This window comes from Schistocerca piceifrons, chromosome 4 (assembly GCF_021461385.2).
Source record: "Schistocerca piceifrons isolate TAMUIC-IGC-003096 chromosome 4, iqSchPice1.1, whole genome shotgun sequence".
NCBI classification, from domain to species: Eukaryota; Metazoa; Arthropoda; class Insecta; order Orthoptera; family Acrididae; genus Schistocerca; species Schistocerca piceifrons.
Genome location: NC_060141.1, coordinates 185,059,701 through 185,074,930, shown reverse-complemented (window position 1 = coordinate 185,074,930; position 15,230 = coordinate 185,059,701). Strand labels below are relative to the sequence as shown.

The 15,230-nt window shown below is 38.9% G+C and overlaps 1 protein-coding gene across 4 annotated transcripts in view; it reads left to right on the top strand.

Moving 5' to 3' along the window:
* The window catches only part of LOC124796435 (cAMP-specific 3',5'-cyclic phosphodiesterase 4A-like), a 323,597-nt gene that overhangs the window by 289,771 nt on the left and 18,596 nt on the right, over window positions 1-15,230 (top strand). For all 4 annotated transcript variants that reach the window (XM_047260627.1, XM_047260626.1, XM_047260625.1 and 1 more), the window contains one exon: window positions 9,646-9,816. In XM_047260627.1, the coding sequence (XP_047116583.1) occupies window positions 9,646-9,816 (171 nt within the window). The remainder of the gene's footprint in view (window positions 1-9,645; window positions 9,817-15,230) is intronic.

Below are 15,230 nucleotides of genomic sequence, written 5' to 3'. Positions count from 1 at the left end.
GACTAAACTTATAAATCTTTCTAATGGTTTTAGTTGCCCTTTATACTTTCATAACCATTGTTGTTACTGTTGCTTCATGGACACTGATACCAGTTTGTGTGTGGACATTCTCAAAGAGGTCAGGTCTGTTTGTTGCCATTGGACCCAATACATTTCCATCATGAGTCGCATTCTGAACCACCTGTTCTAAGTAATTTTCAGAGAAGGAAATCAGTAATGTTGCACAGTATGTCTTGTCATGGCCACTACTAACAGAACTATAGTTATCCCAAATTCTTGTTGGATGATAAAGTCTGCTCAGTGATATAGTATGATTGGGGAATTTATGTACTAGCAAAGTGAGGTTCTCTCTGAAGTTTTCCGTTATATCAGGGGGTGAATCTGGTGGTAGTAGGGAGATCCTGTTGTAATATTATGGCCACCTGTGATACTGGGTCTTGACCAATCAGTCTTGCATGCGCAGATTCAGCTTCTGTCTTGGTGGATCTGTTTCTTGTCTACTGTGACAAATACACCACCTCCTTTACCCATTAGACCATCCTTTTGAGATATTTTAAATTTTTACCCAAAAATCTCACTACTGTCAGTTTTAACCAGCCTTCTGTATGTGGTATTATGTGAGCTTCACTGCTTCTTTGGAGCACCTCTAAATCTGGCACTTTGTTATGAATGATTAGGCAGATAATCATGAGGACTTTAGCTCACATCTGTGGAGGGCATTTCTTGGGATCTTACAGTGGCACTTCTGAGTCTGCTACAGATATCATCATGTGGCCTGGATGGAAAGTTGTCTGCTGTAAAGTTGTCTGCTGTAAAATATAGTTGTGTGAACAACCCCCCCCCCCTCCCTCCCTGTCAGTCAGTTACCTGTGTAGCACGCACATGTCATATTAGCATCTGTTTGAACTTGAAAATATTTTAGTAACTACATTCATATAAAATAACATTAACTGACTTAGTCTGTTTGGAAAAAAGTCTTCAGAGTAAACATATGCCATGTTGAAATGATTCCTGTGTCAAAACTGGTTTAACATCCAAATCATGTTTCCATGTGAACGTAACTTATTTTATCACGACTGCTACATTCAAGGAATCTTGCTTTTGATTTGAACCCCACAGTCTCATGTTTGAGAGTTTTTTTATTTGAATAATTTAGTAATTAATTATTAAAGCTTTCTTGGGAAGGCCTTTCATGAAACACAACCTCCACCAGAAGAGCAATGGAAAGGGATGATTGGCAAACCTCAAAGGTGGCAGTGCATTAGGTGGATTTGGGTTCACTCGACCTCAAATTTCTGTGATAAAGTGCAGAAGGGATTAGACACTCTTTGGATAAAGCCAGATAGGAGGTATCCTTCCCTGAGGAAGTTAGATCAATAAAAGAGCAATCTGGATCACATGGTTCACTAACGTTCTACAATCAAAATATGAAGAGAATTTGAGGCAAAGAAGATAAATTGATAACAGAACTGTATCTCACAAGAAGACCTTGCAACTAGATCTCTTTGACTTTCTTCGTATTTAAAAGATTTAAGGGTCCGTGCCCAGATATCAGTTTCCTGATGCAGTATGATGTACTTCTCAAAAAACATAATCTAAGGATTTTTAGCTCTATTAATTTAATAAATTTTTTAAGATATTTACAGACCTCTAAACAGTTGTGTGATGGTGTCCTAATCTTGTAATCATAAATTTGCCAGGTCATTCATCACTAGACTTTATTTGGATTCTTTATGTATTGTTAAACTGAAATGTGAATTGACAAATATTCAATCACTATTTTTAATAAAATAAAATCTTTTATTTTGAATTGCTTGTCTCATGAGAACGTAAAGTGTCTTAGTTTAAATGCCACAATTCTCTCTCTCTCTCTCTCTCTCTCTCTCTCTCTCTCTCTCTCTCTCTCACACACACACACACACACACACACACACACACACACACACACACACACGCACGCCATCATCCTTTCAATTAACTAAAAACTAAAATCCTGTGCACGCAGATACAGAGTGATCTGTTTGGGGTTTTAAAGATTTCTGAGTGCTGTTAAGTAAAAAAAATTCAGAGTTGATGATTTTTGTTGTTAGATATGCATCAGATCCCAAGAAGGAAACTGAACAGAGTCAGCCTGTAAGGTTTGTTGTTAGAGCATTATTTATATATCAAAGATGTGCTAAGGCTTCCTTAGGAGGGGTATGTCTTATCTGATTACTGTGCAAGGAGTTCATTGCAGATGCAAGAAGTGGGCATTTATGCTAAATGTAGTGTTAAACTCGAAGGAGATGAATACATTAAACAGATTCAGAAGGATATAAGTTGCAGTAGGTACTGGGAGATGAAGAAGCTTGCACAGGATAGAGTAGCATGGAGAGCTGCATCAAACCAGTCTCTGGACTAAAGACCACAACAACAACAACGACATATCAAAACATTGTATGGACCAAATAATTGAATCTTGTGCAGGAATTATCAAATTTTCAAAGGAGAAACTTTTAATCACAGTGGTTTATAGGTCCCTTAGTTCAGGTTAAAGAGTTTCTCTCGCCAGATTTGATGCTGTATTAGGCTCATTCATTAACCCACTGGCTTATACAGCCAGCTCACAGCCAGCTGCAAGTTAATTCTGTTATTACGTTGCTGGTCGCAACCAGGCCAAGCAGCTGTATCTTCTTCTTGTTGTTTCTTCTTTTCTGTAGATAGCATGATATGTTATATACCATTGGAAAACTGAGAAATCGATCTAGTTAGTGATGTATAACACACTTGATTTCTTTCAGTATTTTGTGAGATATAAGAGTCTTTTCTGAGTTTCTCACCAGCTGTGTAGTAGTAAGCATGCTGTACCTAAAAAAATTTCCCTCAGATGAGGAAACAAAAATATTGATTAAAAGTGACAGTGATATCAATATTTCTGATAGTTCTGATATTGAAGATAGTGAGGTGAATGATACTAATGACAACCACGAGGAAAATGAAACAGGTAGTGACAGTGATGTTGCAGCAAAGGTGTGAGTGTTGATAAAAAAAAACAGAAGGTAGAAAAATGGTAGTGGTAAATAAATCAGGATAAACGTTCCAAAATTTCATTTTATGGTCCAAGTGGCATCAGTCATGAGATTCATAGACAACTGCCTCAACAACTAACCCCCTTACAGTACAGAAAAATGGTTCATTTGTCTTTCTGGGAGGATGTAGCAGTAGAACCAAATAATTATGCGACATATTGTTAGTCCTACTTCAAAATCAAACAGTCCTTGGTGTCCTAATGCATCTGATGAAATCCAAGCATATTTTTCTGGATGTATTCTGGCACAGCTGAAGGAGCCAACACTTCAGTCATACTGGCCCATGAAAAATCTATTCATACTCATTTCTTTCCTGATGTCATGCCATGTAAAAGATTCTTACATATTTCTTCATTTTGTAAATAATGAAAATGCTGAGCCTGAAAACTGTCTAAGCAAGTTGCAACCTGTTACTGATCATCTTACACAAAATTTCCGAAGTGTTTATTATCCTGAAGAAGATACTGCAGCTGATGAAATCCTCGTTAAATACAGATGTACCTCAAAAAATGGCACATTTCAGAATAAAGTTCTTCAAAGCTGTGATGCAGATAGAGGCTATTGTTCAGGATTTGTTACTTATACAGGGCATGGGGGGGGGGGGGGGGGGGGGGGGGGGGGAGAAACACGAAAATTCAGATTATTGAAACTTTGAAACTGTTGTTGGGGACCTCATGCAACTGTATTTGGAAGTGGTCCTATAGTAAAGGTTGATAACTGGTACACTTTCTGATAATTGTTTCTACGGCTAACTGAAAGTGGCAAAAATGCTGTAGGGACAGTTATATCCACAAGGCAAAATATGCGAGATCAGTTCCAAAAATCTAAACTAACAAAAGGACAGACATGTGTATTATTTTCTCTTGAGCTCATGGCTCTGAAGTGGATGGATAAAAAAGAAGTAAATATTCTAACCACTACCCGCACAGATGTCAGTATGACAGCAGCAGAAAAAAATGCTCGGGAAACCAAAACACCACTCCAGAAACCCCAGCAATTATGCAGTACAGCAATTTAATGAATGCAGTTGACAGAGAGGACCACAGTTGTCATCTTTTCCTTTCATGAGAATATTTTGCCAAAGAATATAGGAAATTTTTCTTTAACGTGATGCACATTGGGGTTTTCAATTCATATGTCCTAATGAACAAAATGACTGGAAAAACATCTTGATTCAATCAGTTTAGGATTCAGCTGGCTGAGGACATAATAGAGTGGGTCACTCTACCAGACTACCGTGCACTTGGATGACACCAATCTGGAATTTCCCTCATTACGCTGCAAGGTCCCCCCCCCCCCACCCCCCCCCCCCCCCCACCCCCCACCCCTTTCACACACACACACACACACACACACACACACACACACACACACACAGAGAGAGAGAGAGAAATCATCCTCCAGAAATTGTGTAGTGTATAAAGAAAGGAGGAAGAAAAGTGACACATGGTATGAGTGTGGGAAATGTCAATTGGTGTTCCACATGCCTGAATGTTTTCAGGAATAGCACACATACAAAAACTTCTAAAACAATATTATCTTCACTCCCCATCACTTCAATAAATAGTAAGGTAAGATTTGTAAAGAATTCCTATCAAAAACATTACATACTTTTGAGAAAAGTGTGTAAGACAAAACATGTTAATTTTTGTAAATTTAAATGGTAAATGTAGGGTTGATTATGGGGAAAAATTTTAGTAACTCAGTGGGTTAAGAAAAACCTAAAGTTAATTTTGTGTGACGATTTCAATGTAAAATTTCAAACTGTTTCTTCAAAGATATATATAGCAATATATACAGGGTTATTACAAATGATTGAAGCGATTTCACAGCTCTACAATAACTTTATTATTTGAGATATTTTCACAATGCTTTGCACACACATACAAAAACTCAAAAAGTTTTTTTAGGCATTCACAAATGTTCGATATGTGCCCCTTTAGTGATTTGGCAGACATCAAGCTGATAATCAAGTTCCTCCCACACTCGGTGCAGCATGTCCCCATCAATGAGTTCGAAAGTGTCGTTGATGCGAGCTCGCAGTTCTGGCACGTTTCTTGGCAGAGGAGGTTTAAACACTGAATCTTTCACATAACCCCACAGAAAGAAATTGCATGGGGTTAAGTCGGGAGAGCGTGGAGGCCATGACATGAATTGCTGATCATGATCTCCACCACGACCGATCCATCGGTTTTCCAATCTCCTGTTTATGAAATGCCGAACATCATGATGGAAGTGCGGTGGAGCACCATCCTGTTGAAAGATGAAGTTGGCGCTGTCGGTCTCCAGTTGTGGCATGAGCCAGTTTTCCAGCATGTCCAGATACACATGTCCTGTAACGTTTTTTTCGCAGAAGAAAAAGGAGCCGTGAACTTTAAACCGTGAGATTGCACAAAACACGTTAACTTTTGGTGAACTGCGAATTTGCTGCACATATGCATGAGGATTCTCTACTGCCCAGATTCGCACATTGTGTCTGTTCACTTCACCATTAAGAAAAAAATGTTGCTTCATCACTGAAAACAAGTTTCGCACTGAATGCATCCTCTTCCATGAGCTGTTGCAACCGCACCGAAAATTCAAAGCGTTTGACTTTGTCATCGGGTGTCAGGGCTTGTAGCAATTGTAAACGGTAAGGCTTCTGCTTTAGCCTTTTCCGTAAGATTTTCCAAACTGTCGGCTGTGGTACGTTTAGCTCCCTGCTTGCTTTATTCGTCAACTTCCGCGGGCTACGCGTGAAACTTGCCCGCACACGTTCAACCGTTTCTTCGCTCACTGCAGGCTGACCCGTTGATTTCCCCTTACAGAGGCATCCAGAAGCTTTAAACTGTGCAAACCATCACCAAATGGAGTTAGAGTTGGTGGATCTTTGTTGAACTTCGTCCTGAAGTGTCATTGCACTGTTATGACTGACTGATGTGAGTGCATTTCAAGAACGACATACGCTTTCTCGGCTCCTGTCGCCATTTTGTCTCACTGCACTCTTGAGCGCTCTGGCGGCAGAAACCTGAAGTGCGGCTTCAGCCGAACAAAACTTTATGAGTTTTTCTACGTATCTGTAGTGTGTCGTGACCATATGTCAATGAATGGAGCTACAGTGAATTTATGAAATCGCTTCAATCATTTGTAATAGCCCTGTATATATAGCACTCAACACGTCATGTGAATAAAGAGCTACTTGTGTTTCATAAGAACGATGTTTTGTAAACCCATGTTGACTGTGTGTCAATAGACAGTTTTCTTTGAGGTAATTCATAATGTCCAAACACAATATATGTTTTAAAATCCTGGTGCATAATGACGTTAACGATATGGGCCTGTAATTCAGCTTGCAGCAAAAGCCTTCTTCTGCCTTGACGCGGGTAAAGTTTTGGGTGGAAGCTAAACTTGTAACAGTCTTTTCATTGTGCCTGTCTGTGACTGAGTATGTCATTTTTACCCTGATGAGTAGCAATCTGTCTTTTTTTTCCTTTCATTGTTGATATTCCAACCTGGAGTTCCCCTTGTTTGAAGAATATTTCCAGGCAGACAAAACCAATGCTTAACAACAGAGAATAGGAAACTTCCAGAACAAAATTAAAACTGTATGGTCAACTGAACAAGAGAGGTCAAGGCAGATGTGGATGCATGACATACTACACTTTTTCTTTTGTAAGAATGAAACTGCTAGTGGTTCAGCAGAGTTGTACAAAATCTACAACAGTTGGCAAGTAAAATTAAAATTTTGTTCATCCAGGTAAATATACATAACTCTTCAAAGACCATTATATCACATGTAGTTACAGGAAACTAGCAAAAATGAAGTGGAACCAGTTATTAAATCACTAAAGAGCAAATACTCCCAAGCATATGATGAAATATCAAGTAGATCAGTGCACTGAATATTTGATCTATATCAATCACTGGTGCACAATGTGTCTTTCAGGTGTGGTTAGTTTGCTGACATTGAAATACTAGTTAGTGATATGACATTATAAAAAGAGAGAAAGAGAGAATGCAGACAGTTACCAGCTAGTTAAAAAAAAAGAGAAAGCAATGTGTAAGACAGCACTGGCACATCCCAGTAAACATAATTTGCTATCAGACTAGTGGTTTGGTTGCAAGAAAAGGAACATTCCTAAATAAATAAATTTGTTGTTTTGTGCGTAGGCACTAGTAGAGATAAACAATAGATTGAGTACAGTCAGTATTTTCTTTGATTTAACAAAGCATTTGATTGTGTGGACCATGCAATACTTTTGCACATTATGGGATTAGGGAAAATGCTCAACAATGGCTCATTTCATATCTGCAAACTAAGGAGCTGAAGGTTGTCCCCAGTGTCAACAAAAAGGGAAGAGGCTCGTGTCTGACTGTGGTCATGTAACGTGGAACATGGGGGAGGGCTGCCACAGGCTCTCTCTCTCTCTCTCTCTCTCTCTCTCTCTCTCTCTCTCTCTCTCTCTCTCACTGTCTCTGCAGATGACAAAAGTGTTATTCTGGAAGGTGTAATGAAAATAACGTAGCTAATACGCTATGCCATAACATCAGCATAGGGCTTTCAGACTACAGATTAACACTTTGCTGGTACAAAACACAGCACATACTGTTTCTGAGATGGAGTGCTTAGAAAAGAGAAATTTTATTGCCCCAAGATCTTTGTGCAGAAACTAAATGCTGCAATCTTCATTATAAAAGTAATTTGCACTGTCACTGACATCTGAACATGAAATATTGTTTGTTCTGCTAACTTTCCCTCTATTACCTCCTGTGGTATCATGTTGTGAGGCAACTCTGTGGACTCACCAAGAATATTTCTTAGCCAAGAAGATGTTGATAAGGTAAATCTGCAGTACCAGTTCTAGACTTCGAACACAACTAAAAGGATTAGTAATAAGCCCCAAGGCTTAAAATCTAAGGTGAATGGTTTCCTTATTGCACATTACTTGTATTCTGTACAAGAAGGGTCACATAAACTGCTAGTATTTCTCTGTAATGTGTTACATTTCTTTTTGTGATTTCTTAATTCATTAGTGTCTTTTCTTTATGAATTTTCTCATCAGCATTCTGTACACTATGAATTTATTAATTCCACAACTAAGTAGCTTTGGTTCATATAATGTCATGGTACTTGATTAAAAAAATGAACTCATGGCCCCCTTTCCCCTCTCACTCTGCCAGTTATGCAGTCTTTCTTCCTCTTTTCTTTTCTTCTGATGTCCATGTGTCATTCCATGAACCACTTTGTACAGCTTGGTTTACATGATACATACATAAAGTTTTCGATTTTGATATTCTTTTATCCATGTGTGTTATAAAAATGTGTCTGTGTGTGTGTGTTTGTGTGTGTGGTGTGTGCATGTGTGTTTTTCCACTTGTTCTCTTAAACCATTGGATTGATTTCAACCAAACTTGGTACACATACCCCTTACTGTCAGGCAACAATTGCTGTAGGGACAAGAACTATGTACCTATCATAGTTCAAGAGATATGATGTCATAAACAATGAGATGCCTAAGAAACTGACGCATCATGCATGATGTTTAAATGTGCTGCTATTTGTATTCACAGTAAATTTCACAGGCTGTATCCACATATGCCGCTAAATGCACCTACATAAGTATATCATGGTACCACCCATAGTTTAGGAGATGTGACATCATACACACTGAGGTGTGTAAAAGTCTGTCGCATCAGGAATGATGTTTAAATTTATTACTTCTTTGATACCCACTCTATTCACAACATACTTAGCTGGCTGCATCCATAAATGCTACTACACAAGTTTATCATTGTACAACATACAGATCAACAGATACGATGTCATAGATGCTGATATACATAAAAAAAATGTCGCATCACACATGCAGTTTTAATACATGTATTCTTCACTACTAAGACACTCGTACAGTGGAGTCAGCCTAATCTGTGACAAATGTTTTTTATTCCAGTCTTTGATCACAATATCAATTCCTTTGACAATCAAAGACTGGAATAAAAAGCATTTGACAGTATTGGATCACTGTTCATATTCACGATTATGTTGCAGCTGGTAATCCATGACATCTGGCAGCACCTATGACAGCTTTCAGCTATGAAGCGCAAATGGCTGTAGGCAAAAACGATAGCTGTCTATAGTGCTTATGAAGAGATGTTGTCATAGAGATGTTTACAAAAGTGCAAATGTGAATCAGCTGCACGCAGCATATAGAAACTGTCTTAGATCATGTTTTTTAATCTGTATACTGTGCTTACTCATTATTACATTACACATACATCTTTATATGACTGTATGGGCAATTTCACAAATATTTGGAAATGAAATTTTTCAATACTTCACTGCAAACACAGTTCAATTTTTGTTTTCGTTTCTAATAGAAACTTGTAAAACAAATACCCAGGCAATACTGGATTTGTCAGCTAGTGTTATATAAAACACAGTTCAGTTTTTGTTTTTGTTTCTAATAGAAACTTACAAAATGAATACCCAGGCAATGCCAAATTCGTCAGCTATTGTTATATAAAGTATACTGAAAGTGTCAATCACACATTACTTTACAATGCACATATACTAATGCATATCTTCAATTATTTACAGAAAATATACTGAGATCCAATGGAACAGATGTACTAGATACAGCAGGAACAGGACGGTGGCGCACAAGGAAGAAAATGCTGCGACGGCGAAGTTCGGGCGGGCCAGAGATGTTTGGTACATCTGCACCAAACACAGGACAACGGAGAGGATCACTTCCAGGGGTGCTGTCAGGTGAGATAAACAGCTATCATTTATGGACTTTTTGAACAGAAATACGAAGTTGTATAATTATTTTAGTTCATAATTTCTTCTCTGTTTTTCTTATACTTCCCCTTACTCTGCAGTTTTGCAGTTCATTTTCTTCTTAGTTTTCTGGCAGTGTTCATTCTGTCTGTTCTGTTGATGTTACTAAATCTTATTGTGTTTTTTCCTCACAAATCATGAAGATAAGTTGTAAAGGTGAAAGCTAAGTTGTTGAGAGGAGGAGGAAAAGGTCACTTGAAAATGTTGAGAAAAACACTGTTCTTTGTAGACATTAACTATTTACATTTATAACTGTGCTTACAAAATTACTCTGCAAATAGTTGTAGGGTACTTAGTGAGGGTACACCATATCATATAAAGAATATAAGAAAAAGGCTCTTTATGTGTGTGTCTTTGTATGTAACTAAAACCCTCTTATATCTACAACAGCCAATTACAAACACTACCAGCACATGTCCAAATCACTAAAACCTCTTCATTTACATTCTAATGTTAATTCCAAAGAATTAAGTAGAACTCAAAAATAGCTCACACAAATGTTGTATCACTGCTGCAATGTACTGTTCTTGTATTACTTTTGTTGGAATTTTCAAACAGCTATTGTTTATAGTTATTTGTTGGCAGTCATAATATATGGTTAGTGTGGTATGTGATGTAGAGAGAAAGAAAACCAGCACATAAGAAATTAGTGTTACAGTTCATGATATGGTAATGGATAATGGAAGATTCCAAAATAAATGTGTGTGAGGTGGTATTTAAAACATATCAAGTGGAAGGGGGTAGTGACAAATGAACATCAGAAAGCCCTATTTGTATTGTGTGCCACTGAACTTTCATGCAGACTGCTAACATGGACTTATTAACACAAACTTCAGTTCCAGAAAAAAATAAAAGTCATGTATACAAGGCTTAAGAAAGCTCACCAATGACAAAAAAGATTTTTTGGTGGATAGAATGTAATGAATACTGATTTAAAGTGTTCCTAGGTTGTAATCCTGTTAGATTATCCTGGAAAGGAAGAGCAATAACTGACCCCTACCAGAATTCACTATTAAATCATTTGAAAATAAGAAACCATGAAGATTATCTAGCACACTAGGAAGAACCCTTTATGAGAACAATGCTTCAGACAACAAAGTTGCAGTCATCTGTTCCCTGCCTTGAAAACTTGGTTTGTTGGTAAAAAATGAAATGTGAAAGCTACTATCACATTATTGGACCATTCTTGTAAGCATTGACAAGCTTACAACATAGGAGGGAAAGTAAACAGACCAATCAAATTACCTTCATATGCTGATTTTCGTTTAATAGTGTATAGCATTTTTCCAAAATTCCCTCAATGAATCCAAGTTTTCTATTTACCCTTCAACAGCTGCTTCCCCTTTGTGAACATTGATCACAAATATTTAATTGGTATGAAAGTGTGCGCAGCACAGAGCATTATCACTAGTGCTGTATGCTATGCTATGGGATTTAGCACCACTAGTTATCAATGTTGTGCTATTGGACTTTTGTTTGTGTAACATTTCTTGTACAGGCACATTAACAGTTGCTGTAAACGAGATTCTCTTTACATACAGCTAATTATGAACTGCTCCACAGTTATCTAATGATAGTACTTTCACGTATACAACAACGTCCTTAGTGACTAATCTTGAATATTTTACTTACTACGTCAGATATAATAGAAACTACAACCAAGAGGGGTCGCGCAGTGATGGAACTCATCTTTGACGAAAAAACCGTGAATAGGAGACAGACTTCATGGGCTACATCAACATCTACGAGGGGCCTTCGAAAAGTTCTGTTACACAATTATTATGGCAGGCCAAGTAACTTTTACTGAAAGCTGCATTTTCCTTTAAAATGATGCAGATACATGACACACTTTTCAACATAGTCACCAAGTCTCTGTAAACAACAATCGGTATGTTCTTCCTGTTGCACCTGACAAAAATACAATCTTCAGTACACTGTTGAGTTCTTCACTCTTGCTCCGAGAGCAGACTGGGTGGAAACTAGAACACGTAAAATATTAGTTCACTTTGTTACAGGATACCTACATCTACATCTATATCTACATATGTATCCTGCAAGCCACCATGTCGTGCGTGGGAGAGGATACCCTGTACCACTGCTAGTCACTTCCTTTTTTGTACCAATCATAAACAGAGTGAGGGAAAAACAACTGTCTATATGCCTTGGTATGAGCCTTATTTCTGTAATCTTATCATCATGCTGCTTATGTGAAAAGTAAATTTTCATCAACAGAATAGTTGTATATAGTCAGCCCCAAATGCCGGTTTTCTAAATTTCCTCAATAGTGCTTCTCGAAAAGAGCATTGTCTTCCCTCCAGTGATTTCCATTTGAGTTCCTGAAGCATGTCCATAATACTTACTTGCATATTATTTGAACCTACCAGTAATAAATCTAGCAGCCAGCCTCTGAATTGCATCAGTGTCTTCCTGTAATCCGACCTGGTGTGGTTCCCAAACATTTGAACAGTACTCAACAGTGGATCACACTAGTGTCCTATATGCAGTCTCCTTTACATATGAGCCACACTTAACTAAAATTTGCCCAGTACTTTACTAAAACTCTCCCAATAAACCAAAGTCAACCACTTGCCTTCCCTACCACAGTCCTTACATGCTCACCCCATTTCATATTGCTTTGTAATGTATTGCCTAGATATTTAATGGACATGACTGTGTCAAGCATCACACTACTATACTGTACTCAAATAGATAGATATGAAGATTTACATGCCATTGTGTAATCCTTTCCATAGGAATGAGCTGTGTATTTACAGTTTACAGTTGTCTCTGAATATTAAAGTATCACTGGATACAGACAATTAACAAGATTATTATCTTAAAGTACACAGACATAATGTTCACAGTTGATGTTCAGCTTAAGACATAACACACAGTGGTGCCCTATCTAAGACAGTGCTACTGTCTTAATTATTGATCATAAACTACACGAGCCTTGCTCTGCTCAACAGTGTATCACCCTCCGTGCAGTGGTGCTGTGGAAATGGGAGAGAGGGCGTGGCTTCTTTAGCGCCTCCCATTCATCATTTCAGAATTCAGCAAGACATATTTCACTTCTGTGGTATCAAAACGCGAGGTTCAACAACATTTGGATGATGTAACATTTCACACCCTCAGACCTCTGCACCATTGTTGCATAGGGCAGATGTAAGTGAAGACATTGGGCGGAGGACTGAATGCAGATCAGATGAGGAGGCAGGGAGGGTGCCTCCCTGCCCACACCCGAGTATCCACCTTGAGAGTGATAGGGAACACTGGCCAAAAACGTCAGTCATAGGGTGCACGCCAGCATCCAGAGACGCAGATGCTGTTGTCTGGTGCATGACAAAGGAAGCTTTTGGAGCAGTGTGATAACCTTCCAGGGGTAAATGAACATCAGTTTTGGCAACTGGACAGGCGCTGGCATCAGTGGCAGTGGTAGAATCTCGATCTCAGTGGGCACCACAGTGGAGGGTGCTGGCCGCGAGCCGCAGAGAGATGGAAGCGACAGCTGATGTAGACCCTAACTACATGCTAGGTCTGTGGACAAACATTTTGTGGCAGAATCACTGATATACTCAGAAGTGCACCACACCTAGTTTAGGTCATGCTGCTGCAGCACAGCGGAACCTTCGATGATGTAAGAAGACTGTTAGATTGCTTTAGTAATGACTCCACGTTCCCAACACTGTTTCTTTCCCTGAATACTTTGTAGAAGACTTCAACTTGCAGCCAAAACTTTGGCTGACCTGGCAGAATGAATTATTTCTTTGGTGGCCTCAGGAGATCGGGAGAGTATGGTGTTCCATGACCATGTGACAATTATATTGGCAAGTTGCTGTCACGTGGCAAAGAGCAGTAAGAGGACAGAAAATTTTTCAGTGCGTGCACCCATATGTGGGAGGAATGTAGATTCTCCATGTAATTTTTGAACATTCAAATGAACTGTTCAACTTCACTGTTAGACTGCAGGTGAAAAGCTGCAGTGGTCACATGGTATAAGCTATTGGCGGCACAAAACAGTTGGATGTGAACTATAGTCAACTGTCCAAGACAGTGCCCTCTGGAAGACCTTCAGGACAAAAAATAGAAGATAAAGCTGATACAGTACTTGCAGTAGGGTGGGTGACATGGGGACAACAAAAGGAAACTTACTTTAAGTGTCTACCTCCACCAACAATTACGTGTTCCAGAGTGGACCCACAAAATCAATATGAATGCATTGTCACAGTCGGGATGGATGTGGCCACTGAGAAAAGCATTGCAGTAAGCTGATTGATGTTCTGCACAAACTTTGCAATGAGATGCCACTTTCTTCATCTGGAAGCTCATTTCCTGCAGCCCATGATGTCTGGCAGGTTGCTTTGTATGAACTACATCAAAATGACCTTTCTGCAACAAAGACAAAACTTCCTGCTGTAGGGAGTGAGGAATCACAATACACATATCACCATTCTCCATATGCAACAGCAGAACACCTGATCATGTGGATAACTCATGACAAAATGAAAAGTAGTAACATGCCATGGGGTGGGGAATGTCTTTTAATCTGTGTGGCCACCTGTGGCATACGTTTTGCTAAACATCCTGCAAAGCTGCATCAGAAGCAGTTGCTGTGGCAACAAGCGGAAAATTGAGGAATTTAAAATCCTGAGAAGCAATCTGAAAACATTAATCCTCAGATGAATCAAACACTGTGTTGGTACTGGCCGATAACCAAGACAAGAAGTCAGCATTTGAATGTTGGGCAGTTAACAACAATTAATACTGATAATTAGACAATGTCTGAGCTCAAGGTTGCAATTTTTGCACCATCTGAGTCGGGACATGCTTGAAAAAGGCTGTCGAAGGCCAAAGATCTGTCAGCAAACAGCACATCTGACCATACAAACATTGGTGGAACTTCATAAGACCCCAGATAATGGCAAGTGCCTCTTTTTCAAGCTGAATGTAGTTACACAGTGCATTGTTCACAGTTTTCAAGGCAGAAGCAAAAGGTGTACCAGAAGAACCAGTTTCTTGGGAGAGCACTGCTTTGGTCCCATAAGAAGGTGCATTCACATCTAACATGACAGGCTTAGCTGGGTCAAAATGAATCAAATAATGATGGCTTAACAAAGTGTCCTTGCATCCTTTGATTGCTGAAATAAATTCTGGCACTCTTTGGACCAAACACAAGGAATGTTTTCCCAGCACAACCAGTTGAGCAGTGCACCAATTTGTGCAGCATTAGGAATAAATTTGATATAATAGGTGAGCTTCCCCATGACGGTTTACGCAGCCAAGTGCAATGTAGTAGCATTAATACCCAGTGCATTAATTATGTGACCTAAGTAGTCCAGTTC